The 27,594-nt window shown below is 41.1% G+C and overlaps 1 protein-coding gene across 2 annotated transcripts in view; it reads right to left on the minus strand.

Annotated features, from left to right (window-relative positions):
• SLC9A4 (solute carrier family 9 member A4) overlaps positions 1-26,460 on the minus strand; it is a 36,208-nt gene extending 9,748 nt beyond the window's left edge. The window contains exons 1-9 of one of the 2 annotated variants that reach the window (XM_054216301.1): positions 26,436-26,460; positions 25,729-26,254; positions 21,399-21,862; positions 16,150-16,409; positions 13,089-13,306; positions 9,233-9,435; positions 7,987-8,073; positions 6,575-6,645; positions 4,104-4,265 (exon numbers count right to left, since the gene is read on the minus strand). In XM_054216301.1, the coding sequence (XP_054072276.1) occupies positions 4,104-4,265; positions 6,575-6,645; positions 7,987-8,073; positions 9,233-9,435; positions 13,089-13,306; positions 16,150-16,409; positions 21,399-21,862; positions 25,729-25,990 (1,727 nt within the window). In that variant the 5' untranslated portion in view covers positions 25,991-26,254; positions 26,436-26,460. Of the gene's footprint in view, positions 1-4,103; positions 4,266-6,574; positions 6,646-7,986; positions 8,074-9,232; positions 9,436-13,088; positions 13,307-16,149; positions 16,410-21,398; positions 21,863-25,728; positions 26,327-26,435 lie in introns of those variants that run through there. The other variant, XM_054216291.1, reaches the window with a different exon arrangement.
• Between the last annotated feature and the right edge of the window lie 1,134 nt (positions 26,461-27,594).

Raw genomic sequence — 27,594 nt, forward strand, 5'->3', positions numbered from 1 at the left:
TTTATTCCACACTGGGTCTGGCGTGTCCCAGGCTGTGGGACAGCCCATGTATGCTACTTTCCACATCAAGGAAACCAGTCCTTCTGCTGTCAGCAGACCCTAGCTGCTGTCCCTTTGGACAAAAGAGAGACCAAGATCCCAGGTCACATCTGGGAAAGTAAACACGAGCACAGCCCCTGGGAATTAATGGCAATCTAGCCTGTTGAGTAGCGGTACATAAAATGCAGGCTTGGCTCATTTGTGTAGTGCAAATCAGACTGTCATAGTTGATGCAAGTGGTGTTGACATCATGGGGAATAACTGTCTGTCTGGTCCGCACTTCACTGAATGTCTCCACAGGGTCCTTATACCTTACAGATGGGAATAAATAGGGGAAAGTGGTGAGCAGAACTCCACTGGGAAGACGTCGGATTATCCCTTTACTTTTCCAGTTGCCTACCTGACCCCCTCCACATGCCAGCACAGAAGTGGCCCATCCTAAGTCATTTAAAGACTTATCATTTTGCTCTTAAAGTGACTAAAATATAATTAATAAATTCCCTAAGTTTCAGCTGACCTGGGAGAGAAGGAGAACAAACAGCTTGAAGATAGTCTGTATTGTTCTGGAGCACAAATAAAAAATGTGTGTTCTTTTCATGGGATTAGATATTAACCTACCCAACCGATAACAACGCACAAGTATGGTAATAAGGAACAGATTACTTTTATGTTTTGCAATATACAATACATTAAAAAAGAACTTTCAAATAAACCCAAACGAGTTTGGTATGTTACCAAACCCATAAAGCAATCCTTATTAAAACTATTTCTTTGTTCTTACTGAAACTTCCAGCATGTTACAACAAAGCACGGCACAAGAGATATATTTGCAAAGAAAATATTGAAATGATAATATGCCATAAAAACTGGCTGTTTCTCTGTAATTAGTACCATGACAGTATCTCTTTCTTCTTTAGACGTGGATAGTTGGTACACGGAGGAAATAAAATACCTTCCACAAACCTTGTAATATTATTTTTTATATATTATATATAAAATATTGGACTTCCTGAACTCTCCACCAATCTTCACAAGTCCTGTGAAGTAAGTAACTAACATTGATTAGGCACAGCTCTTGCACAACTGCACCACCACAAATGACAACACGGCACTTGATTCTGATCTGTAATGTATCGATACATTCTAAGATTCACTCTTACCAAAGTCAGTGTTGCAGTAATATGAAGCCAACATTAAGTAAGCTCAGCATTAAACCATCTCTCTCTAATGGGCTTATTTCCTGCAAAAAACCAGCCACGCAAACACAGTTTTGATAATATCTGCTTGGCTCTGCTTTTTCCATTTCTACCCTTATTGCTAAGGCTTATATTCTCCAAAACATCATAACAAAATGCTCTATTTTCATTTAAATGTGGATTCTTTGTTGCACAGTCCATGGGCAAATTTCTCCAGTCTGCACTGGAAATACTTAGTGCATATTGGACACCCAGTCCACCTGCAGGAACCACACCAGCACGAATGCAGTTTCTGAGAATAATGCTAATTCACAGCAATGGAGATCTGCTTTGATTGTTATAGAGCATTTCCTCTCATGTGCAGTTTTCTCACTACTCTGGAACTACAAATACTGCTTTACATGCCATATGTTGGAATTTATTTTCAAATCTCTACTTGCTCATGGCCAGATTTTTGTATCCTCACTGAAGACAAGCTGTTTCAATGATAATAATCAAACAATCTACACAGACATTTAGAAACCTTTTAGTCATAAGCAGCAGGTTCACATAGTTGCTCAGGAGAACGTAGATACAAGAACTGCTGCATTGGCTCAGACCAAAGATCCAGCAACTGGCTCACTATCCTGTCTCCTCCAGAGCTCAATAGCGGACACCTACCAACGAACAGAGCTGGGAAAACACATTATTTTCCTCAAATGCTCTCACAGCCTCCAAAAATCAGAATGTTTCTGAGCCACAGGATGCCCTTTGGTTTTTGAAGCTGACACTTCATTTTTAAAAAGGCTGTCTCAGCAGGAGAACCTGTGCATCAGAGGTTGATACACAGAAAAATTCAATTACAGCTGGAGTACAGATGGCAAAAATTAGTCCATTGTATCAGCTGTTCATTATAGAATATTTTTCAATCTAAATTCTCCACTCACGAGAGAATTTCTGAACTACGATGAAGCAATTTGTTTTTCTCTTTCCCTCGGGAAAAGAAGAGGAATGTGGTTTGATTGCCATAGATTGTCTACCAACTTTGCACATTTTCTCTTGGCTCAGAACAGTTAAGGGAATAGAGCAGACAGAAAGGAGCCTGTCGGACACAAAATCTTTTTTAATATCATCCGTTTAGCAAAGAATGATTTAGAAAGAAAAGGGCTAGGTCTTATGCTGCATGCTGATATCAGTTTCAAGAAAGCAGATGAATCTTGACATGATTAAGCCTAATTTTCAAGAGAGATTTTAATTCAACATTCAGTTGGTATTTGAACTTTCTGGTGTGGGTTGAGATGATCATTCAAAAAAGAAAACATGATCATCCCTGCCAGAAGCTGCTGCAAAATGGAGAGGGGTTGAAGGATGCGATGTTCTATGATTCTATGATTCTATGCAGCAGCAGAGAGCAGGCAGTAGCAGCAACAGTGGCCAGCAGTAGCCCAGGAAAGAGTTTGTGGGGGCAAGTGCCATTAGCAATACCCACACTCTGGGCTGTGGGTTGCAAGGTGAGGATAAAAACATGCACAGCAGTTAAAGTGTGCAGCAGTGAAGATTTGTACAGACTTCTCTCCTAGAGGGTAGTTCCCTCAATGATGGCTCTGGAGATCCCACCAGTTTTCCCCCCTGATCTGTCTGATGCCAAGTTGCATTTCTGTTTCATAGAATGATAGAATCACAGAATGGTTTGTTTTGGAAGGGACTTTTAAAGGCCATCTAGTCCAATCCCCCTGCAGTAGGCAGGGACATCTTCAACTAGATCAGGTTGCTCAGAGCCCTGTGCAACCTGACCTGGAATGTTTCCCGGGATGGGGCATCTACCACTTCTCTTGCAACCTGTGCCAGAATGTCACCACCCTCATTATAAAAATTTCTCCCTTATATCTAGTCTGAATCTACCCTCTTTTAGTTTAAAACCATTACCCCTTTTCATATCACTATAGGGCCTGCTAAAAAGTCTCTCCCCATCTTTTTTATAAGCCCCCTTCAAGTATTGAAAGGCTGGTATAAGGTCTTCCCAGAGCCTTCTCTTCTCCAGGCTGAACAATCGCAACTGTCTCAGCCTGTCCTCATAGGAGAGGTGCTCCAGCCTTCTTGTTATTTTTGTGGCCCTCCTCTGAACCTGCTCTAACAGGTCCATGTCTTTCCTGTGCTCAGGGCTCCAGAGCTGGATGCAGTACTCCAGGTGGTGTCTCCAGAGAGCAAAGTAGAGGGGTAGAATCACCTCCCTCAACCTGCTGGCCACGCTTCTTTTGATGCAGCCCAGGATGCGGTTGGCTTTCTGGGCTGCAAGGGCACATTGCTGGCTCATGTCCCGCTTTTCATCCACCAGTACCCCTTAGTCCTCCACAGACCTGCTCTCAATGTTTACTTGGACAAATTTGGTACAGAAGTACTAAATTATGGCAAGACAGTTTGAGGGACTGCAAACTGAAGTAGGAAAAATTGCAAATGCTACAAGGAAATCTTCTCTCAGTGAAAAATTGTGATTGGAATAGTGGAGTTGGGACCCGTTCTCTAAGGTCTCCTGCAGGTCTCAGCATCTAACAGTGATGAGTAAAACCCACTGGGTAGCTAAGTGTCGAGTGTGGCCACCTTGAAACACTCCTGTGATTTAAAGCAGCCAGAGTGGTTTCTGTGTCTGACTCATGATTCCTCTTCAGAACTGCCCATCATTGAAGAGAAACAGAGAAAATATTCCTGGTTTTAATTTTCACTCTGTGAACAAAGACCCAAATTGCAAATATGACGAGCACCAAATTGCCAGCACAGAACAGCAACTTCTCTTTTCATAACCATCTTTTTTGTCTTATATTTCTCTTTCCTCATTTTTGCCTCCTTCCTTCCTGTCCCCACTCTGCAAAGGGTCAGGAGGTCAGTACTCACCGTGAAGAAGCTGTGGATGATTTTGAAATTTTCATGCCACTCTCGGCCATCTCGATGGCCAGTTTTATCTCCATCTTTTTGTACAATGACACAATGCTGGATTTGGGCTGGTGTTCCCGAATTAAGATTTTCTTCAAATACTTATTGTCAAACTTCTTAAACCTGCAAAAGAGGTATTAAAATCCAAGTGTAAAAAAAAGGAAATGTGTTTTTATTTCTGTGGTACATGCTGATCTTTATTCAAATGCACACATATATAATTCAGTGGTAGAAACTGAATCCAAATTGGAGGCACCTGTGGACTCCTGAAGGCCTAGTGAGCAGAGACCTTTGGGGGGACATTTGGCGTGGTCTACTGGTCCACAGAGATTGCAAAGCACACCAGACAAAAGAAAGAAACAAGCTGCAATCAGAGCGAAAAAGAGGGCTGGGTGTGTGTTTGCATATAACACCGCCACATTTGTCAGAAAAGAATATGGCCAGTCTCCACGTTTTTGTACAAATGTTGTATTCTAGCAGGGCATAACAGCAGCAGCTGCTCTTACAGTAATCCTGGCCTATTCAGCCAGCCACCAATGAGGCTCTAAATGGCCCAGCAGTTACAGTAGTTTGGGCCCATTATGTTGCTGATAATTTTGAATCCTGACAATTAGAGCAGAGAAAATACACTTCTTTGTATTCTAAATAACAGAGAAATTGAATGGACCACAAAATACCGTGTGCTCAAATGCTGCAGATTGTAAAATACTGCTAATGTGTTGTATAATTTGAACGTGAACGTGTGTGCACGCTTTGGAACAGGTATGTGCTTTCAGGCAGATGTTTAGCAGAACAACAGCAGATCTTCTTATATGCTTCTTTCAAAAGAACAGTTTACCACAGCAAGGTAATGTGCTCCACAATGCCAGGAATAGCACTACAGAGCTTGTACCTTTTTTCTTTGCAAAGGCTGTTTTTTATACATCAATAGCAGAGATAAGTACACAAATGGAACTAGAGCTCTTTATGTTTTTCTGTGTAACAGAAAACCTCCCAGAGTGTCATCACTTAGGTAATTAATTCTGATATACATGTCCTAAATGTTTTCAAAGTTGCGTAGAAAAGCCTAGGGAATACTTTTAAATACAATCTTCTTACATTAAATATCTGCACATACAGTGTGTCTTTTGAATCTGCCCTTGAACTGACACACTACATTTGTGGCTAGTTTGGACAAAATTTTCTTTCATAGCTGTTGCGTAGACATGAGATAAGGGCGTAACATTTCCTCACAGACATGTGTAAATGCAGCTATTTCAATGGAATTAATCCTGCAACAGGGATTTGTTTAGCTTATTGACTGCACAGACAGTGGTGTGGTGTGGTCCAAGCGGATGTCCTACACTATCTCTGTGATGCCTATTGTAAAAGCCAAGAGGAATTTTTGGCTTCTGGGTCCAGGTAAGTGCTTACTCCTTGCTGGGACAAGAACTGGATGCTAACCAGCCACCTTCTTCCCACTTTTAATTCCTAATTTCCATAGAGAGAAGCCCAGTTATGAAAGGAGTTGCCACATGTCCTGGCAGACACCCCTGGCCGGATTACTGGGGTCCAATGCTGAAAAGTGAGACAGAGGACTCCAGCACGGAAGTCTAGGCATAGCTAGGACAACTAGGGATAACTTTTAGCCCACGGCATCTTTATATTTGCGGGGAAGGAAGATTTGGCCTCTCCCCACACTTCCCTTCACATGCTGCGGTGGTGCCCAATGTGATCACAGGGCTCTCTTAGGGAATGGCAGCTTGGAATGGCAGGTCTTCTTCCAGCCTCTTCTGGGTAGTGGCTGGAAAAGCCGCAAAGCTTCACAAAACCACCTCATCCTGCTTATAGAAGACACAACTCAGGTCCTGCATTTCTGAGTGAAAACTAGATTGAAAGTATCTGTTTATGCTACTGGCTATTAAAATTCAAACATTCCCTTCAGTACTTTTATTTTAAATATTACTGAATACGAAGACCTGTAAGGAGGGGTGACTAATTATTAGTGAATCTGTACTTGCCAACAAGGGATCATATTTGCTGTGGAGGCTTACAGCAAAATTCAGTGAAGCACTGACACCTTACGTAGCTTCTGTTCTAAATCCAGAACTAAAGGAGAACAGCCACAGATCTAAGATTTATGGCAAAGCTAGGTGCACAGGCTGATGTCTGCAGCACGAGTTCCCGTGTTGTGTTTTTCTTTCAGAAGGCTTATTTTCCGCTTCTTTGTGCAGAAGCAATTTAGCAGGCAATGCACAAGCACTGCACTCCCAAGAGATAACGGTTACTCAGGATTTCACTTTTTAAAAAGAGATATTGCACACATCCCCAGTATTTTCATGCTATTTTAGCTTTATGGGGCACAAGATTGATTTCCTATTCTGTTTACCTATTGTATTTTACATGATAGATAGGTTATTTTATTATAGTACACTGCAATAAGAGATGCTTACTTATCTCTCAGCTGATAATGACTCCAATGTCCACATATATCTTCAATACCAGCCTTCAAGTGATCCATCAACTAGAGAAACAAACATGGAAAAATTTTAAGTGGCAATTATGAGAAAATAATGTCACCACAAACACGTAATTGTTGACAGGATTTTGAGATTGTTTAGTTGGAGGGTGTGAGTTGATTCTGAAAGCATCTACATTTCTCTAAAAATCAAGACAAAGATCCCACTGTGGCAGCTCCTATGCTTGGCTGCAGTGGCAATATTTTGATGGAGGCGACAAGTCTGTCAGTCTGCCATCATCTCACCCAGTAACATATAGGCCCAAGTAAGGGACTACGTCCAATGGAAGATGATACCGAGCATCCAAATTGCCTGGTCCTCTTTGTCTGCTGAGACCAAAAACTAAATTCTTGATTCTGTCAGCCAAGTTTCCCTTCTGCATGTGTGACCTCCCTGAGAGGGGCACAGGGCCAGGTACCCCACACCTTAACCTTTGCCTTGACTGAGAAGTCCTCTGAGGATTTTGCAAATTGTCATGAGGCTGGTAAGTTCATCACTGCTAACTACGAGGATTTTCATTCATCTTTTACGTGTTTCTGGAATTATAGAAACAGACAGAAAAATGGGCAATTCTTACATGCTTATTGTTATAAGTGGTGCTTTTAAACATAAATTCCTTTCAAGGTTAAGTGTAAAGGTTGAAATAGTAAGAATTAAATGCACTTCAAATTCAAATCAGTTGAGATACTCTAATTCTGCTAATGTGTCTGCATGTGCTTAATTTTAAGGGCACACTGTTTCTGTTAGTTTCAAATATACTTCCTATTGTGAAAATGAAAGCATGTACGTGTATTTTGTGTAGTGTTGTGAAGACGGTTTGAGCAGCTTTTGGTTATTTTATACAATGGTAATTTGAGAGCTAAAGCAAATGTTTGAGAGGGGAAAAGATCATTACTCAGAATAACTTGAAACTAAATTTGCAGACCAACGGATCAACTCATTTCAGTTCAATAAAACTTGATTAAAGACTTTTAAGGTGTCAGTGTGTCTAGAACCAGTCACAGGATGGCCACAAATGTACCTGACAAATCTGGCTGGAAAGGACGACGAGTGCATTTTGTAAACGTTGCCTTTATGTTTCTGTCTTCCCGTGGTCACAAGTATCAAGAAGTAAGGGACCTGCTACACCATGACACTTGAGGTAAGATATTATAATCTGATAGTCACTATGAATATAAAATGAGTTATCCTATTTTAGAACATTATGCCTGGGTTTCCTCCAAATGTTGTTAAAAGCATTCAGTATCCAAATGCACTGAATGCCAGTGCTTTCCCTCTGTCCAGCTCTTTTGGAATACCCTCTCTCTTCTTTTTAGGATACCAGCTACTGATAGAAAAAAACTTACTCGCACATGAATTTCTTCATTGATCGACTCCTTTTTGTTGGTCTTTTTAACATCTAGATACCTGACCAATGGTCCAATTGTGATTCCCTGCATTTGGAACAATGAGTTGAAAGGTTAATTATCTTTTAGAAACAAAACAGAAAAAAAACCAAAAGGATTTAATTTTAATCAATTAGGAAAGCTGTGTCTTAGACACAAGAATGATCTTTTACTTGTGTAGAGAGCTACAGAAGAGGATTAAAACTCAAAAACTTTAAAAATATTATGCACCAGGGGTTTTTTAAACGAGATTGTATTTATCAACATGTTTTAACTATGTAAAGTAACTGACTCATTGACGACCTTCTTCAAAATAGCACTCACTTGAAAGGAAACATTATCTTTGTGAGGTTCTTACAATCTTGAAATGTCTTACTTCAACATTTTCAGAATTAAATATTTCAGATTTTTTTCACTTAGAAACCATTTTCAGCTGTTCCCAATTCTTTACTGCACGAGCCTTACTGCTCTTTAGAGAATAGCATTTAAAAAAGGGAAATAGAAACAAAATGTTTTTTTCTGAAACATTCTGGTGGAATATAAGTGCCTAACCACAAGTACTTAGTGCCCCGTTGGCACCCTAGAGTATCTGAGATATTGGTATGGGAAAATACAGAACGTGGAATGCAAGACCTCCAGTTCCTCCAGGTACAGCAGCGTAAGCCGAGTGGAATAAACCGAACATCTGAAGTAGACACCTATTCTTACAAATCTGAATTATTCACTTAATTTTTCTTTAATATTCTTTTACAAAGGATTTCAAAATGTTCTTGTTTGGCCTCCAAGAAGAATGAAGATAAAATTAAAAAATTCAAAATCCTTCACAGAACAGACATACTGTTTTCTGTTCAGCTTGAGATACACAACTAGTAGAGAATGATTCTGTGCTGAAGTGTAAAGTTAAAATGCTTCTTAATTTGGAAATATTAGGAAGCACATGTGCAGTGAGCATAAGGTATTTTGGACACAAAGTGCCCTTTTTGCTGAATATTTTAGATAACACAAGTTTTCAATACAGACTTTGTGAAAAAAAGTGATTTAATAACACCTAAAAAGCCCTGAAAGGGTAATTACACAGTGCAGTGTTAAATGTGTCCATAAGATATGATAGCTTGTCCTAGTTTAAGAGTAAATTCAGTGCAGTCTTCACTATGAAGCTTTCAGTCACCCTATTACATGAAAGCAATCCATTAAGAAATACACTTACTTGGATGAACACAGTGAAATATATAACTACAAGAGTAGCAGTAATGAACAATTTTTTTCTTGGGAAGAGCTTCACTGGAAGCAAGAATGCAAGAGAGAAGCTGCTGGCTCCTCGAAGGCCACTGTAGGAAATAATGAGTTGGTCTTTCAAGGTAAAGGGATAGGTTCGGAACTTGTTACTGATGTAGAAGAGAGCAAATACACCTAGAAAGGGAAAAAAACACAGCTATTATTAATCAAGGAGAAAAGGAAAATATTTAAAGCAAAACAACCTCTTGGCTGAGGCAGCTGTTGATAAACCTTTCTTTTCAATTTTGGGTTCTCGTAGCTTCTCTTCGACCGACTGCTGAATCTGTTTTGTCTGAAATAGACTCTTAGAAAAGACCACGTTTCCTAACTGCTTCAGGATTTAAATTCACTTATGCAGTTTAGACGTGAGATTAGGGGAAAAGATTTACTTCCTATATTTATGTTGCACAGTTCTTTTCTCAAGCGTTCTGGAGACAAGACAAACCACTGGATGAAAGTTTTTCCTGTGTGCCTTCCCTTGCAATGTTTCCTGCTTTCTGCACAGTATCTGCCCAAAATGTTTGAACACTGCTTTACCAACACGTCCTGTGGACAGGTTCACTGAAAGGCAAAAAGTAATAGCACTTTTAAATTTTTAGTCCTCTGGCTTATTGTGTCTCCAATTCTCTGTTTATTTCTCAAATTTCATTTTGCTTTTAATAAAATTTAAAGTTAACCAGACAGCCTGTGGCTGCATGCAGCTTTTCTTTATAGAGTACATTTAGCAATTTGCTTGATTCACTCTTAATCTTCTTCATCTTCCATAAGAAACGTGCATCCTGTTTCGTGTGGAAACTGTTAAATTACTGAAGTAAAAGCTGAAAAATTCTGATAATTACTGGTGTTATTTTACACAGCTGTCACTGATAAACTCAGTAGATTATTATAGGTAAGGCCAGTATCAGTATCCTGTTATGTAGGTTCCTGCATGCTGCTGTATATAAGACCTTTTTTGGCTACTTATAACTATGCTAGACATTAGCTACTCAGACTGAAACTGCGTGTGTGAGTTATCACCCTCAGGCCAATTCGCTTTACTTTATTCAAGCTTCAGAGAAAATGATGTAATCATTTTAGCAAACAAATTTAACAGAAAATATTTCAGCCTTCCTCTGGAAAGCTCTAGCACTCCCCTTGGTGTTTGAGAGGAGGATGGACAAGTGGTAGCAAAATACCTTTTGTACCAGAAGAGCACATTTTCTGTCTTGATTGGAAGGATATGCCAATACGTACTCTGAAAATAAGCCCCTAATAGCACCCTAATCTTAGATGTTTGATACCAATACTTATCTGGTCCCAACTGTTAGAATCAGAGTACTGTAGGCTGGAAAGGACCTTTGAAGGTCATCTAGTCCAAGTCCCTACTCAAAGCAGAGCTAATCAGATAAGGTTGCTCAAATCTCCAGTAGAGTCTTGAATGCCTTTAAGAATGGAGAGCTGGGCTACTGTTAAAAAATGGATCACCCTCATATGAAGAAATGGCTTCCTACTGTCTAATCAGAATTTCCCATGTTCCAGCTTGTGTCTGTTGCCTCTTAGCATATTGCTGTGCACCTCTGAGAAGTGTCTGGCTCCATCTTCTCTCTCTCTCCTCGGGTACTTATAGAAAGTAGTAAGGCCTCTCCTGTGACGTATCTTCCCCAGGCTGCATAGACTTGGCACTCTCAGACTCTCCTTGTACGTCCAGTGCTCCAGCATCTGACCAAGTTGGTGACTTCTATTGCATTTGATCCAGAACCTCCATGTCCTTCCTATCCTGGGGACCCCAGCACTGAAGAGAGCACTCTGGAGACAGCACACACTTCCACCAGTGCTGAAGAGAGGGGAAGAAACACTTTGCTGGACCTGCTGGTTACACGCTTGCTAATGTAGCCCAGGACACGGTCGTCCTTTGTCACAGGACATCATTCTGGCTTGTGTTCAACCTGTTGTCTACCAGGCCAGGTCCTTTTCTGCAGAGTTGCTTACTAGACTCCAAGCCTATAATGGTATATGGAGTTATTCCAACCCACATGTAAGTAAGTCCTTGTACATGCTTTTCTTGAACTTCATGGGCTTTATGTCAGACATTTCTCCAGCCTGTCCAGGTCCCTTTGAATGGAAGCCGTCCAGAATATTGACTGCTCCCTGCGGTTTGGTGTCAGCCACAAACTTGCTCACTGTGCCCTCCACTCCATCCTCCAGGTCATTAATAAAGACATTAAAACAATACTGGTCCCTGTACTGAGCCCTGAGGGATGCCATTAGCCACCAGCTAGACCAACATTTTGTGCCCAGCAGTCCAGCCAATTCCCTTCCCACATTATCAACCCCCTTCAACTGGCTTTGAAGTCCAGGGCTGTAATTCTGCTGTTTGTTGGCCTGCTCACTCCTCTCGGGATCTTAGTGTCCGCAGTCCCGTGGTCACTGCAGTTGAGGCTGCCCTCAGTCTTCATATCTTCAGTCATTTCTTCCTTCTTTGTGAGTGGTAAAGAAAACAAAGCATATTCCCCAGCTGATTCATCAACCAGTCTCCAGCAACTCTCACTTGCCTTTTCCTCTCCACCGCTTTTTGCCTCCTCCTTCAGGGCACGGCTGGCCCTGATGAATTACCTGACAGGTCTTGTTCCTCCTCTATCCCACAGCAGATGATGCAGGACCAATGCCCAGAGCTCAAGCCTGGGCTCTGTCTGTAAAGGGAATACAGACAAGGGCAGAAGGCTGGAGGAAGTGGTGGAAGGTGCCCAATGTAGATTTCTACTGAACAGGATGCTCCAGAGGGGCTTCCTTTGATTATAAATGAAGCACGGGGAAACTAACCTACTAACTTAGTTAGCCAAGGTAGATGCCTAAATTTCAGTGCTAAGAATATGCCCTCCAAGGCCACCTGATGGAATATTTCAATTTCTCATTTTCTTTAAAAAAAATAATTACTCTGAAAAATCCTACTGAAATTTAAAAAAAAAAAAAAGTTATTAAGATGGCAAATCCAGTCACTGAGAAGTTAAAAAATGTCAGAAATAAGGTTGCCTGCATAATTGTATTTTTGGCCCTCTCATTTATACTACTTCTAAAACATCTTTCATTACAAAAGCATTGTTCACTCATATTTTTAACTAAATTTAAGTGACAAATAACAGTGGCTCAGTAGGGAGTGTTCCATAAGAAGACCTTTTGGAGGACTAGGGAGATACTGTGCATAGAAAGGGAGTAATTTTAAACAGGGACTCTTTTCTAGCAGTCACTGACTTGTGAGGAGCGGTATCATAGTGTGGTTGGAGTAGATGTGGTATAAGGAAGGAAAGAGAGTCCCTGTTCAGTTGTCTACCAGTGCTAATTTTTACCTTGCCTCTTTTTTAATGCCTCCAGCACTCCTGGCCCAGGACCTGTAGTGTTATAGCACCAGAAGTGCTGTATCATTATATATACACATTATCTAATTAGTAAGTTAATTACAGTGTGTGACGAAATGATTATGAAACCCACTTACCCAAAGACATTTCATTAACTAAGATATAAGCATCTATATAGGCATATTAATGGTAATATTTTAATTTTGCTTAAAATAGTCCATTCTCCCCTAATTATAAAATCTGTGCTTGGAGACTGGCATTCAGATTTGTTTGGGGCTTTTTTCCCCCTTTTGGTCCATGTGTAGATTTGTGAAATTAACATGTCAGTAACATAAGCCTAGTAAATTCGTTGTTGAACCGGTTATGCCAGTCTGCACAAACTTTTCTAACATACCCTTGCACCAAAAGGGTTTCTCTCAGAGGTACAGAGAAGGTTGCCTGCAAAAGCTGACTTACTCAGTGTCCGCCAAATGAGGCAGAAAAGCAGAGTGAAGGAAATGAAGGCCCAGTTCCACTCGTGATTTTTCCCCACTGTAGACACTCCCATGAACACGAAAATCATGGTCTCACTGACGCTGCTCAGCATCTTCATGAAATATTTTATTGTGGTGTAGGAATTCTGGGAAACATTCTCTTCCACGTATTTTTTCATTGTCACTGCACATGCTGTCATCCTGTACCAGGCAAAACGTCAGATATCAGCCACAACCTGTTTTTCTTTTCATTTAAGAACAGCCTCAGCCTTCATTACCTGCACTCTCCATCACCAGCCTCTGACCTTCCTAATATCAAGAAGAATTTTATTTCTTCAATAACGTTATCTATTTCATTAGATAGAAAACCATCTTCATTCAGCTTTACAAAGCCATTTTGCATACAGGAAAAAGGAAGCAAACCAGTCAGCATTCCTGACGAGGAAGTGAGGGTATCACGTTCCTGTTCAAAGTCTGTTTTTTCCTGAATGCCTAACACACAGCCACCAAGCACCAAATATTTGAGTCTCAAACAAAGGGCAAGTCAGTTTTGTACCAGCCTACGGACGGATCGGTTAGAGGGACATAACCTGCCTCTTAGTGACCTTCTCCTTTGAGGTGGTGGTGGTAGAACATGTTGGTAGTCTTAAGCTGGGGCCAAAGCCCCTGGCGGCTCCCTGCCAGCTGGCTGGAAGATCAGCAGGTAAGATTCAGCGACTCTCCACCCACAGCAGCCCATTGCAGCACAGCAGGGGGAAATTCAGTTATCCCATAGGTGTGTCCTTCCCCCCCACCTTTTAGTTACCCAGGGTGTGGGGAATGTGCCTAAGGAAGCAAAGGGATGTTTTCTACCTCTTTGCTGTTAATGAAGACTAGAGCCTGCTTCAGAGGCATCCACGGCCACCCAGCACAGACGCTGGTAGCAATTGCAGCAGTAGTCTTTGAGCAGCCCTACTGAAGGGGCTTTCCTCTTCCTCCCTTCATTTTCCATGGTCATAGGTAATAGATAGACTGAGTGCTATGCTAGTAACATATTCCATCATCTATCTAGTTTGTACTGATATTATTTTAGTCTTTGGGGGCTTCTTGTGATGATATTTTTCCAAACTTGTGAATTCAGAGAACGCTGACTGTTCATTAAATAACCCTTCATCTAGTTTCTGCTCATTTAATTTCCACTGAAGAAATCTCAGGGGTATTCTGGTGGAGCTGAGACATTTAGCAGGTCCAAGGACACTCTTAAGACAAGGCCATTAGGCATTAATGTTTAATACTGTTGACTTTCACAGACACATGCATAATAGACTTTCATGATCCAAGTGAAAAATGAATGAATTCCTCAATAATTCAGAAGGGTGACAAAAAGTTCCCATCCCTAAAACAAGCAATAATTTCCTTAATGAAGCAGTAAGAATAATAAATCCCAATTATATTAACATTCTTTTATTGCTAATAATTTCACCACTCTAATGAAAATAAGGGGCAAAAGAAATAGAGCTATGTAGTCTAATGTAATGAATAGGCAGGGAAGCAGTATTTTGGGCAGTGCAGGTAGGAAAGGGTCATTACATAGTAGGTCTAAACCTGCCCAACTAAAGTTGCCAGTCACATCAGTCAGACCAAATCTGTTGGATATGCAAAACATAGTGGAAGACTCACCTGCTTTGTTTAATTGCTCAGAAAAACATATCTCCTGTCTAACCACTTATTTAATATGGTTAAATATTCAAGTATTGCTTCCTGCCATCCTGCAAAGATTGTTTTTACAAAGCCAATTCTGCTCTGAAGTTGAACAAATTTGAGTTGTTCAGCCTGGAGAAGAGAAGTCTCCAGGGAGACCTTATTGTGGCCTTTCAGTACTTAAAGGGGGCTCATAAGAAAGATGGGGACAGACTTTTTAGTAGGGCCTGTAGTGATAGGACAAGGGGCTTTTAACTAAAGGAGGATAGATTTAGATAAGGAAAAAGTTTTTTACAATGAAGGTGGTGAGACACTGGCACATCTTGCCCAGAGAGGTGGTAGATGCCCCATCCCTGGAAATATTCCAGGTCAGGCTGGACGGGGCCCTGAGCAACCTGATCTGGCGGAATGTGTCCCTGCTTATTGCAGGGGGGTTGGACTAGATGACTGTTAAATGTCCCTTCCAATGCAAATTATTCTATGATTCTATGAAATCAGGGTTTGACAAGTGGAGGTGAGTAAATATATTCTCTCACTTTCACCCCTGTTCCTTCCTTTCTCTTCTGACTCGTTTCCTGCTGCCATCCTCTTTCCACAATACTCGCCCTCTCTGCATTTACTGTAGTCAATAGACCTGACAGCTTTCTCTCTGCAGCAAGCACCCATTCCACCACAGCACTTCAAGAAGCAGTCCCCAGGATTACAGCAGTATCAAGCTATCCTGATCACATCAAAATATGATCATGAATACCCATAGACATGAGTATATGTATGCATATGAGCTTGATGTTCTCGGTTGTCTGGTTTGGCTTGGTTTCAGTTCCAGTGATGCAGTACAAATGTAATGTAATTCCAGTAAATTGTATTAGAGATGATGTTCACAGCTGTATGCAAAAGGAAGAACTAGGATGTTCTTTATTCTGTTTTCTGTACTCATTAATTTTCATCTCTCTTGTAATCTGATGGTGATGCTGCTTAGAAATAAATAGAGATACACTATTACCAAATCATTCTCTCATTCTGCTGCTCTTAGCAGAGGTAGCAGCCAGGTGGTGGCAGCATTAGTCATTTTACCCACAGCATGCAGTATTTTTTCCAACGGGCAAAAATCTAAAAAAATTTCAGAGCCCACATGCGCTCCTCTGTAGTATATCTATGCTGACGCTGACTGTGAGTTTGCTTTTACTAGTTACCACTGCATTTTTCAGATCCCTTAGAAGCCATCCACTGCAGCCGTCTGCTATAGGCCAGAGACTGAAAATCACTGAAAATGCCTGTATTGCCCTGAGCTCGAGCAAACCACCTCCTCAAAACAATGCCACTTCCCTCGAGAGGGCATCCAAAAAGCTGTAAGGGATACTCACGCCAAAATGCCCGAGATGTAAAGGGTTTCAGCAGACAGGTATGACAAGTAGCTGAACATGAAGACCAACAGGGGTTCGATAGCGGAAACGTTGTGGGTGAATCGAGTCATCAGCGCCGAAACAAATCCAAAGACGATGCCAAACAACACGCCACCCAGTCCCACCACAAAGAAGCGAGCGAAGCCAGCAAAGACATCGATGGATTCAATCTCTTCGTACCTGTGCATCTGGGTGAAGGCGATGAAGATGTTATATAAAACCTACGAGTGAAAATAAGGAGACGGCAGTCAGGCGTCTTTCTGAACCTGGAAGGCTTACTCAGTTCATTGTGTGTGTGTATGCGAATATATATGCCTAAAATTTCTTTAGGCAGCTCAGCAAAGTAACAGTTGAAATCTCAGCTGATTCTTAATAAGTCCCAGAATTAAGGGTCTGTTAAGTGTCCCGAAAAACAGAAAAAAAAACCAAACAAACAAAAAAAAGGTAGATGGTTATGTAATAAGAGTAAAACTCCAGGGGATCAAATGCAATTGGAGTAAGCAAAAAATACTCAAGCTTTTTGTTTTCCTAAGGTAAACTTCATTATTGGTCTTTGTAGCAGATGTTGAAAGCCCAGCCAGGTACCTTACCAACCCCAGGCTCTCCCTTCCACGTTCTCTTTCTGACTCAGGATGGGGCAGGGCAGACGCTAAGAATCACTCTTTTTGATTTAAATCCCATTTAGGTGGTCTGTATGATCAGTTGACTGGACACACTTCATTAAGTGGACTCTGGAATGTTAAATGTTTTTCAATAGTACTTGATGCATAAAAATCATTAAACATCGCTGGGAATGGGAAAGGAAACAGGAGAGTGATAGGAAGGGAAGATAACAATATGAGATTAGAAGAAAGATGGAATTTTCTACATTATACAATTTGATCTGTAAAGATAATTTCATTTAGTTTAGAACAGATAAGTTTACCATACTTCTATTATCAATGATTTCTTTTCTGCAGAAATTTCTAATGAAAAGTCTTCAATATATTTTACTTTCATCAGTTTCTACAGTAATGAGTGGTGTAGTAATAAAAAGGTCTTAGGGATTGCTGACAGTTGGCTACCATTAAGTCCTGTCAGATCTGTTTACAGGGATCGTGTAACACGTGAAAGTCACTTCTCAGTTTTCAAGAGAATTTGGGGAACACCTAAAGACACCAGCTCTCCAAAGCTGTTGTACCAAAGCATTAGTTAAAAAAATGCAAAATAGACCAAAATCATTTGCCTTATCTGTTTTTCTTTGGTCTTTCTGTCTTCATATAGTTAATTCCAGAAGGCTATTAAGAAGATTAAAGCAGATATTTGCAGGTAGAAGAGTCAAGCTTATTAGGATAATAATTATTCCCCAGCTACTATCTAATCTTAAATTGCTGCTGGGAACATATGACCTTGAGCTGTCACATAGCCAGTTCTCCAGGAGGCTCATTGCTAATGTGTCTGGGGGACAGACAAAGCACAACAAAATGTTTCATCTGAGAAAATACCCTGAGCTGCTTTTTCCTGATGACTGTATGAAATTAAGCTCTTCAGTGGCAGATAAGTAAAAGAGGGTTCATGTCTCCACTATAAGTAAACCTTACTGTACTTACCGTATAGTTTTTAATTACAAAGCCTGTTTTCTCTCTGTTCCCCATTTCTTGCAGGCTTCAACCTCTTCCTGAGACTTGTGATTCTTTATGAATGATACCAAGGCATGAATCTATGCTGACTTATGAATAAAGCAAATTATCCTCAGCAAATGACTTCGTAAGTTTTTTTTCTTTTTTTATAGTTCCTAAAGTGTCTATATGATATAACTGAATTGCCATTAAAATTGAATTCATGGAAATATGACATAATTTCCATTTTTTGTAAAATGCTTTGTGGGAATAAACTCTTCCATAGAACATTGTGAAATGCATCATACAAGTAAGGCTCCATGTGATGCTGCTTGGCTAAGATACATTGCAGTGCTTATGCCAGTAAATGGAGTACTATGATTCTTTATATGGTAGGAAAGCCTTAATTGGTTTAGGACGCTTTTGTTCACTCAAAAAAGAAGGGATGGACTGATAGTTGACCTCATTTAACAACTCTGAGAATGTCATGCTTTGGGTTTTTTGGAGGGGACATTACCACGTAGTGGTGTACCACTGGGTGGCTGTTAGAGCTAGGGAAAGGAAGAGAGAGCGTGACACTGTTGCCCACAGGGGACCTCCCCAGGGGCTGGTCCCTGCTCTAGACACAAACATTGCATGTACCATCCACATCAGAAGTATTGGAAGAAAGATTTTCAAGTGACTGCCTTAGCCACCAACATCTGATAGATCTTTCTGACCACATGCATTTAATTTTACTTTAAATACAGTGGATCAGCTTCAACAGCAGAAGCAGCGAATATCTCCATCCTCCTTCCGAGCAGCCATACATCCCAGTGGTCAAAGCCTTGCCCAGTGACATCAAAGAGGTAAATTCAAATTTCCTCAAATAAAGAAATTAATTTCACTTGGGTTTCCATCATGCAGTAGTTTTCTTTAACTGCTCTGCTACTGCTTACAAAGAAGAGAAGGCACCATTAGAGAAAATAGTCACTGCCACTTTGAGTACAGCATGATGTGTAGGTGTTCTCAGTCTTTCTAAAATCAAACCTCAGAGATGAAGTAGCCAGGGGAAATATTCCATTTCCTGATGCACACAGGCACTCAGTTCCCGCTGAGATAGAAATGGTCTGTGTATATGCAGGAGAAGACCTTCTGATGCCTGAAATACTTTGCAGCAAAATCAGGGTCCTCCACCTGTGTTCAGGTTTGAATGAAATCTGCACTGGATTTATCAACATCACTGTTTTGAACAGGGCTTTGAAACTCCACTAATGTATGATACATGCTATGACCAATCCTGTTGCTGTCTGCACTATTCTAATGCTAACAGTCCACTCAGAAACAACTGGGAAAAGAAGAAATTAAGAGGACCCAAAGCCTTCTTGTTCCATCCGTAGACATGGCCCTACTGAGGAGAATGGGAAAAGGTACAAACGGGTAAAAAGGGTAAATTATCCACTTTTGTGCCAGTCAAAGGCATAACTCCTAAATCACCATTCTAATCCCGCAGTATGTTATTTTGCAAATTTTTGATATCAGGATATTGATCTAAATATAGGAGAGGGAGTATCATTGTCTCAAAATGTAATACGCAAGTTCAGCAAAATTCATACCAGTTTTTCCTGCTGGGGAAAAAATGTTCAAGCTGATAAACAGACTGGAGAGAACCAGGGAATATTTGTATTTATACAATAGAAAAATATGTATGCTTAATATATCTTGGTGATATTATCTTTTTAAACACATAGGGTTAACTCTAATGAAACTGTTAAGAGAGAAACGGGGAGGAAATGGTAAGATAAGACACCCAAGATAAACAGTTTTAAAGCCTTTAAAAAAACAAGTGGGGTATCAGAAAGGAGAAAGGCACCCATTGGCCTCCATCCGGGTGACAAATACTTCAGTCTTCTCAAACGCGAAGCCAGGTAGAGTTTTGGAAAACCTGAATGCTCACAAAATGGATGAGGGGTGGGTGATGCAGAGAGGCATCTGCAGGAGCTGACAAGCTGATTGCAACATAGCTGCTGTGAGAAGAGCCCCAAAGATGAGGGCGCGTGGGGCAAAGGGAACTCACAGGGGTATAGCCAACACTCCCCATGTACAGCCCTTTCATCTGTTTTGCTAACACACCTAGTCCTGCTGAGGAATGCCTAAATACCCATGTTTTTAAAGGCTTTCTGTCCCTACACGTTTATGTTGTAACAGGATCCTGACTGAAAGCTCATGTAAATACCATCATGAGTTGGACCCACGTCATAAGTAACAGCTGGGAACAAAGGGAAGGCAAGGTAGAGAGCCAGTCAAAAAAAAGAGCAGGTATTACTTTTTGAGGTCTGCACTTGAAGGAACCAAAAAGACGAGGGGAAGTGATAGAAGCATTGGGTTTTTTTTTTTACAACTATAACATATTAGCAGTTTGCACGTAAAATGAAGTAACATTTGTCCCCTAGTTCTACATCAGCCCGACATCTCTGATTCACCAAGAGGAAGGATTGATGATCAATAGGCTGCGGCTACAAGAAATTACTTCATTCCTTTTCCTTTTTGCGTTACTCGGAAACTGCACTCCTCCCATGAAGCCTTTCAGCAGTGAACTCTGTACAGATTTGTGCTGTACCTCATGTACAACAGTATCTGAATAGTTTTTATGTGTTTTAGATTCCTGTGATTTAAATTATGTAAAGATCTTATCTAGCGAAACTCCTTAACTTGCAGTTAACTTGCAGCACATGAGCAGCCCTGTTGGTTTCTGAGCAAGGAATTTCCTGCTTGAAACTTCTTCCTTGAAAAACATGCGTGTTCTAAGTGGTTTTGTCAATTGTGGTTTACAGCTAGGATTTCAGGTTACTCCAAGTTTTAGTAGAACTAATGAGAAAAGGGGAAAAGAATTAGCAAAAGAAGCTCTGTAAAAACACTCTTTTCCTATTAAAAAAAAAAATAAAAAAAAACACAAACAAAAAAACCCACACAACAACAAACAAACACAAAAAAAACCCCAACAAACAAAATCTCCCTTATTCCAGAAGCATTGTTTCTGGACACTTGAGATAAGACAACTCAGAAAGGTGAATATTTGTCAAGTGTCAATTTTTTTACAGATAGAAACAGAGTTATGCAAAGTTACTAATAGCTTTTGAAATTCCTGTCTAAGGTCTCTGGGGAACTTCCTAGAAGGGGCTGGAGGAAGGAATACGGCCTCCAGAGGTTGTCCACCTCTGGCTTTTTTTTGCAGAAGGCTCTCTAAGGCATGTGACAAGGCAGGGTCTCCTGTATTGCTACCCCTGCTGCCTCCAGTCTTTAAGCAGTACAATTTTCTATTTATTTGCTTGCACAATGTCAAGAATGTTCCTACAAAAAAAATCATCCTTTCACTTCAGTGAATGCAAGAGCAAGGTGCGGTATCTAATGTGCTTCTCTCTTCGAGCAGCTCTAAACCAATTTGGTTTTGAAAGAGTTAATATAAGATGAAATCTTTCCATAATTAAAATTACTTGTGTGTAAGGAGTGGAGTATCCATAAAATAAATAATGTATCTAGGATGTCCTTAAAGCTGCTCTTGTTCTGTGCCCAGTAACCCTACAAGCCACAAGACCCCAAAGAGGGGAAGACAAGGAGTGGAAAGAAACTCACCACAGTTATGCCATCATTTAGCAATGACTCTCCAAAGATCATCATGTAAAGCTGCTCATTAACAGAGGCTTCTTCAAAAACTACCAGAGCTGCCACAGGATCCACAGCTGAAATCATGCTGCCAAAGAGCAGGTTCTGCAGCAGGTTCAGGTCGGTCAGGCCGAAGGCTTCAATCTGGCAGACTCCGTAGAGGGAGAGCCCAATCCCAAATGAGTTCATCAGAGATCCCAGCACAGACCACCACAGGATGGACCCAAAGTTTTCAAAAAATGGGCGAGTTGGCATGAAATAACCCTCCTCCAGGACAATGGGGGGAAGGAGATACAAGAAGTAAATACTTGTGTTCATCACCGGTGGAGATTTGTGATCAGAAGCAAAGATGATCGCTCCTACTAGTGCTCCAATGGCAATTAGGATGCAGCTTTCGGGCATGAGTCTTGGTAATCGGTGATAGAGATGGAAACCTTGAATAAAACATTAGGGTATTATTCAAATTTAGGTTAACCTGATGTCAGACAGAGATTTTACCTGCCCTTGAATACTTTGTCTTCACACAGACAGGTTTTGCTCTTAGGATTATGAATATAAAAACAGGCAGTACCGTTCCTTTCAAAATGAAACATTCCCAGACTTGTGTCACTAAAGCAAGGGGCGAGTTTAGCCATGGATCCCTTCTTTTTCCACCCCCTCAGCTCTCTATTTCTGAGCAAGTGTCCTGAGTCTAAGCTCCACCTCTCATAATACAGAAACCTCTTTGAAAAGGTTCTTTACAATTTGGAAAGAAAATATTCTTCAAGAATCCTTGCTGCCCGACCGCTACTGCCAGACCTCTGAGGTGCAGTATTTTCCCTCTGCCTCAAAAAGAGCTCTATCCCTGGCTGCAGGTTTGAAGGCAGCTTCCCCCCAGTGCTGAGGATGGTCCTTTGGCTGCAGAGCTCCCGCTGGATTTGGGCCGACCAGGAACCTGGAGAAGCCCAAGGGAGCAGGGAGCAGCTCAAACGCCATGGTCTGCTCAGCTCCCTCCACTTCCAGTACTCCCCTGAAGCATTGCATGGACTCCAGGTGATCCACAGACAGAGAGAGGGAATACTCATGAACAAGAAAATATCCACAGCAGCGGAAATCAAGCCACAGTAACATAAGCCTTTATACAAGCTGATTTAACTTACTTTTCTGGGAAAAATGCTACCAAAAGGTAGCAACATTTCATAACGAACCTTATGAGTTAGTTTACTGAAATAAAACCAGTGATTTCAGCAGACCTGAAAGACTTACCAGCAGCCATCAAATATCAGAGAAAATAATGCATCCTAAGGGATTTTTTTTCCTCTCTAGAATAAAGGCTGAGTCTACACTAGCAAATTAAGCAGGCCAAAGACTTTTCCAAGCAGAAAGGTTTGGCTTGCACCCATACAGCCCGATTCTCTTCCCTAGTTCAGCAAGAAGTGGTCACATCCAAACTGCCTGTGGGAACAGATCCTGGCCCATATCTGCACAGGCACTGCCTGGAAGAAGGCTTGTCGACGTGGGCTAGAGCTGAGAAGGAGCACACCAACACTGATGTGGTATGAACAGTCACGCACAGCTTCCTGGCAGGGTGCTTGTTAGTTTACAAGTATAGATGTAGCCAAGCTGTTTTACAGAAAAAGGGCTACGCTTACCATATAAATGTTGTGGGTGTGAATCTCCTCCTGCCCGCCTTCATGTACTGCTACTGCAACCATGTTCATATAATTCGTCTCATTTGACACGAATACTGATACCATTACTAAGATAATGTCTAGCACTGGCTCATCCGATCGCTATACCGGGAACTGCGTAATCATATTGCAAATGAGAGGTGCTTCTACTAGAAATGTAAGGAATTTTTCAGAATTTACAAGAATGAGAGTGAGGCAGATTAAGAAATAAGAAACCTATAAATCCAGTGGCTGTATCTCAATGCCTGAAGCTATATGAACCTTCATCCTGTAACTCTAGAAGTTAATGACATGGCTGCATTTCTGTGACCCTCGAATTATCAATGGTCAAAAGTAAAGGAAAAGAAAAATATTTTTAGAATCATACAGTCACAGAATCACAGAATGGTTTGGGTTGGAAGGGACCATAACAATAATCTCCTTCCAACCCCCCTGCCATGGGCAGGGACACCTCCCACTAGACCAGGCTGCTCAAATCCCATCTGGCCTGGCCTTGAACACTTCCAGGGATGGGGCATCCACAATTTCTCGGGGCAACCTGTTCCAGTGCCTCACCACTCTCACAGGAAAGAATTCTTTCCTAATATCTAATCTAAATCTACCCTCTTTCAGTTTAAAACAATTACCCCTCATCCTATTGCTCCATTCCCCCATAAAGAGTCCTTCTCCATCTTTCCTGTAGGCCCCCTTTAGGTACTGGCAGGCTGCTATAAGGTCTCCCTAGAGTCTTCTCTTCTCCAGGCTGAACAACTCCAACTCTCTCAGTCTGCCTTCATAGGAGAAATTCAATAAAATTTTTATGAAATTTTAAATAATTTAGGAGATATAATAATTTAAATAATTGCGGACACTTTGTTTTTATCAAAAAGTATGTTAAGATCATAACTCTGTCTAATTTTTTAATTAAAAAAATCATGTTCAAGTCTTCTGTCAGTTTTACGGAATAAGGGGATTGCTTTGCCTTTCAATATCACAGAAATGCTTCCCATCCTGAAATCTTGAAATACAGAAAGATAATACCTGAATAAAACACTAAAAATTCATAACGGTTTGGAAATCTTCCCTGGGTAACTAGATTATTCAGACTAACACTTTCTTCCAAGTAGATTTGAAGTCGGCAGCTCCACACTTTTCATCAGTGGGCACAAACTTGAACATAGGAAGTTCCGTCTAAACATGAGGAGGAACTTCTTTACTTTGAGGGTGGCAGAGCACTGGCACAGGCTGCCCAGAGAGGTGGTGGAGTCTCCATCTCTGGAGACATTCAAAACCTACCTGGACACGTTCCTGTGCAACCTGCTTTAAGATGACCCTGCGCTGGCAGGGGGTTGAACTAGATGATCTCCAGAGGTCTCTTCCAACCCCTACCATGCTGTGATTTTGTGATCAGAAATAATCTTACTTCAAAACTCCCAGCTGAGGAACAGGTCTGCCTGAGAGGCATCACACAGTTCTTATAAAGTATCTTTTTCTTGCTCAAAACAAGGATATTGAATAGATGTGCTGTATGACAAGTCCTGTGCTTTTATGGATGGTGAATAAAGGAACTGATCAATATGCACACTGCTAACTCACTCTGCTGATGCCATAACAACAAATTTGATTTGTGAAAATTTTTATTCTTATTCTAGCAGTGAAGACATTTGTAGAAACTGGGTTGAGATCATCAGCTATTATGAAACTGGCAAATCATGGTCAGTGGTAACAATTTTGTCAATTGTGTGATTCTGACATGCAAAATGTTTATCTTCAGGCCACCTCCAGAAAATCATCAGTCCCACCTACCAACCTGTTCTATAGTAATGTTGGAAAATCCCATGGAAAGGTCAAAAGGACTGGGGGATCCCATGTGTGCAGCTCTTCATGTTGTTATAACCTTCTTCATTTATTTGATATTGCTGCATTAATTCTGAATGGTCAAAATAATTTGAGCCCACCATGCAAACGTTTAGGACACGTGGTGAGCCATCTTTGCTGTGTTAATTGCAGTCCCTGCTTTTCCCAATTGAGTCGTCTTTCTTCATTCAAAAACCTCCTTGGAGCTCTAATAGAAGATAGATGTGTTGGTATGTATTCAAAAGGCACTTATGCTGCATCCCTGATGACCTACACCCTCTTAGACTCTTAGCCCCTCTCCTCTGGTATTACTTTCTGATCAACTTTAAAGAGCAAGCACAGAAAACAAAGACTCATAGGGAAATGTTTCCTATTATTTGCACAACAGAAGAATTCTTCCCACTTTTCTTCCACAAATTCAATATGCTTGAATTCTCAGTCTGGTGTTACTGATTTCTACAGCTGTGGCAGGCTGCAAATTCTGTTATCTTCTGATGTTCAAGGACTAGAAAAAGGGATGGACAGCACTGTGTAGGGGAGCTCCATTGCTACTCACTAGCATAGACAACTCCAGAGACAGGAGGGTTAGCGGTCATACATTTACTTAAGTAAGCTGGAAGCATTCAGAGTTGGAATTTTGTCATTGTCATGGTAATGAACACACCTGCTCTTTTGAGGACAGAAGCTGTAAAAACAACCCCAGCTACAAAAGTGCATGGAAGATATTTGGTTACATGGTACGTTTTTAACTTCTTGCAGAGGTAGGAGGACCCAAGATCCCATTTTCTACTTACCTATTTTTGCAAGAGAGGCAAGGAGGATCCAGAGAGTAACTTCATAGGGAATTTGCACATAGTCATAGTCCACTGTGAAAACGTGTAGCCTCGTATCTTGTGAAGAGCCAACACTATCCCCATGATCAGCTTCATATTGAGGCAAGAAATCCTTGCTCAGGTTGGGCTCATCCACATCACCATCAGCAGAACAGGATACCAGACTCGACAGCAACAGCAACCAGTTCAAAAGCTTTGCACGTGCAAGTGCAGCAGAGCCCATGTCTGGGGCTGTGACTATTTTGTTACAGGTACAGCATATAGCAGGCGCATGAAGGTATGCAACACTCACTCTTGTTAATTCGTGCTGTTCATAGCCACGGCCGCTTCTTCCTCAGGGCTGCTTCATTTGCCTATTATTAGGTCATTTTAAAAGCCCTAATGTGCCTGTCCCGTTCCTTGTGTTACAGACGGACCTGGAGTTTGTATGAAGATACCGGTTCTGCAGGTTCCTCCGACCCAGATAAACCTTGGCCACAGCATCACCCTGTTAAGGAATAAAAAGCTTTTTCCAGCTACATTTAACCAGCCACTCTGATTTTTTTCCACTGTCAAAAAAAAAAAAAGATGCAATGCACTGCATTCAGACAGCAAATGCAGCACAGGTAAACAGCATCAGATGGGACAGATGGTGGCACCCTGGGCAGGCAGGAGAGCCTGCTCCATACCTTCCTCTGCTGTCCTCATTCCCTGTCTGCCTCCCCAGAGCAACTGGCACCTCAGGTACCACACTTGGCACTGCTCACTGGTCCTGTCTTACCTGGTAGCAAAACTACTTGGTGTGTAAACAAACGGACCCTGCAGGGTTTACGGTAAGGACATCTGGTGGAGGACCATGCAAATTACGTTCTCGTTTAGAAATGTACATAACAGCACATTATAACAATAGAAAGAGGAAGGTCTGAGTCACATCACATGCCTAAAACTGGATCGTAAGTTGTCTTGTATTTGACATTTGTTTTACTCATGCCAGCAAGGCATTTACTGGACAACCACATTATCCTCCTCCAATACGACATTCACCCTTATGGAATATTTTTTTAAAAGGTCAGTCTCTCCACAAAAACTACCATGTTTAGTGTTAGGATAACAAAGCATGCAAACATAATAGTATTGATTAGAAGCTGCTAAAGCCTGTATTACATACACTAGAAGTGAGTAAATTTAATTTACTGACAAATTATTCAAATTACCAACTGATTTGGTTGTGTTGGAAAACAGTGCAGACTAGTGAGAACAGAGATGTACCCAAAACAACTAATGTTGAGGACCCCACATCCACAGTGCATGTGTTTAGGAGGGGCCAACTGGTCCCACATACTGAATGTCCCTTCATGGGTGAAGAAAATCTTCCACTTGACGTTCTGTGGAAAGGGATCCAGTATGTGCACCTGTGATGCTCTGTAGTGCAAAGCAAAAGGCAACAAGTGGTGACAACTGGGAAATCTTCAAAAGCTTATGATGATCTGAACTAAATCCCCAATGCAGGTGAAACTGCAAAATTTTCTGTGGTACAGCCAGTGACGCCATTTGATGTTCTGTTTCTACATGAGGTACTATCTTCTGCTTCTGCCCCACAGCACCATCACCAGTCGTCCCACGGAAGGCTTTGAACCCAATACAAAATTAGGTAGATAAAGCTGTTCAGCCTGCTTGCAAGGGTTGTTCTTTTTCAGTATACTGGTCCTGTTAACAGCAGTATTTCTTGAAGTCCCTTTCCAACAAGGAATCTGGCAGATGAGGTATTCAATTAGCATTATAAAACAAGGATTTGTTAACTTGAAGGCCCAACGAAGTCAACAGAACACCAGATCAGTAGCTCTCCTA

Source organism: Rissa tridactyla, chromosome 1, assembly GCF_028500815.1.
Source record: "Rissa tridactyla isolate bRisTri1 chromosome 1, bRisTri1.patW.cur.20221130, whole genome shotgun sequence".
In the NCBI taxonomy this organism is placed as follows: domain Eukaryota; kingdom Metazoa; phylum Chordata; class Aves; order Charadriiformes; family Laridae; genus Rissa; species Rissa tridactyla.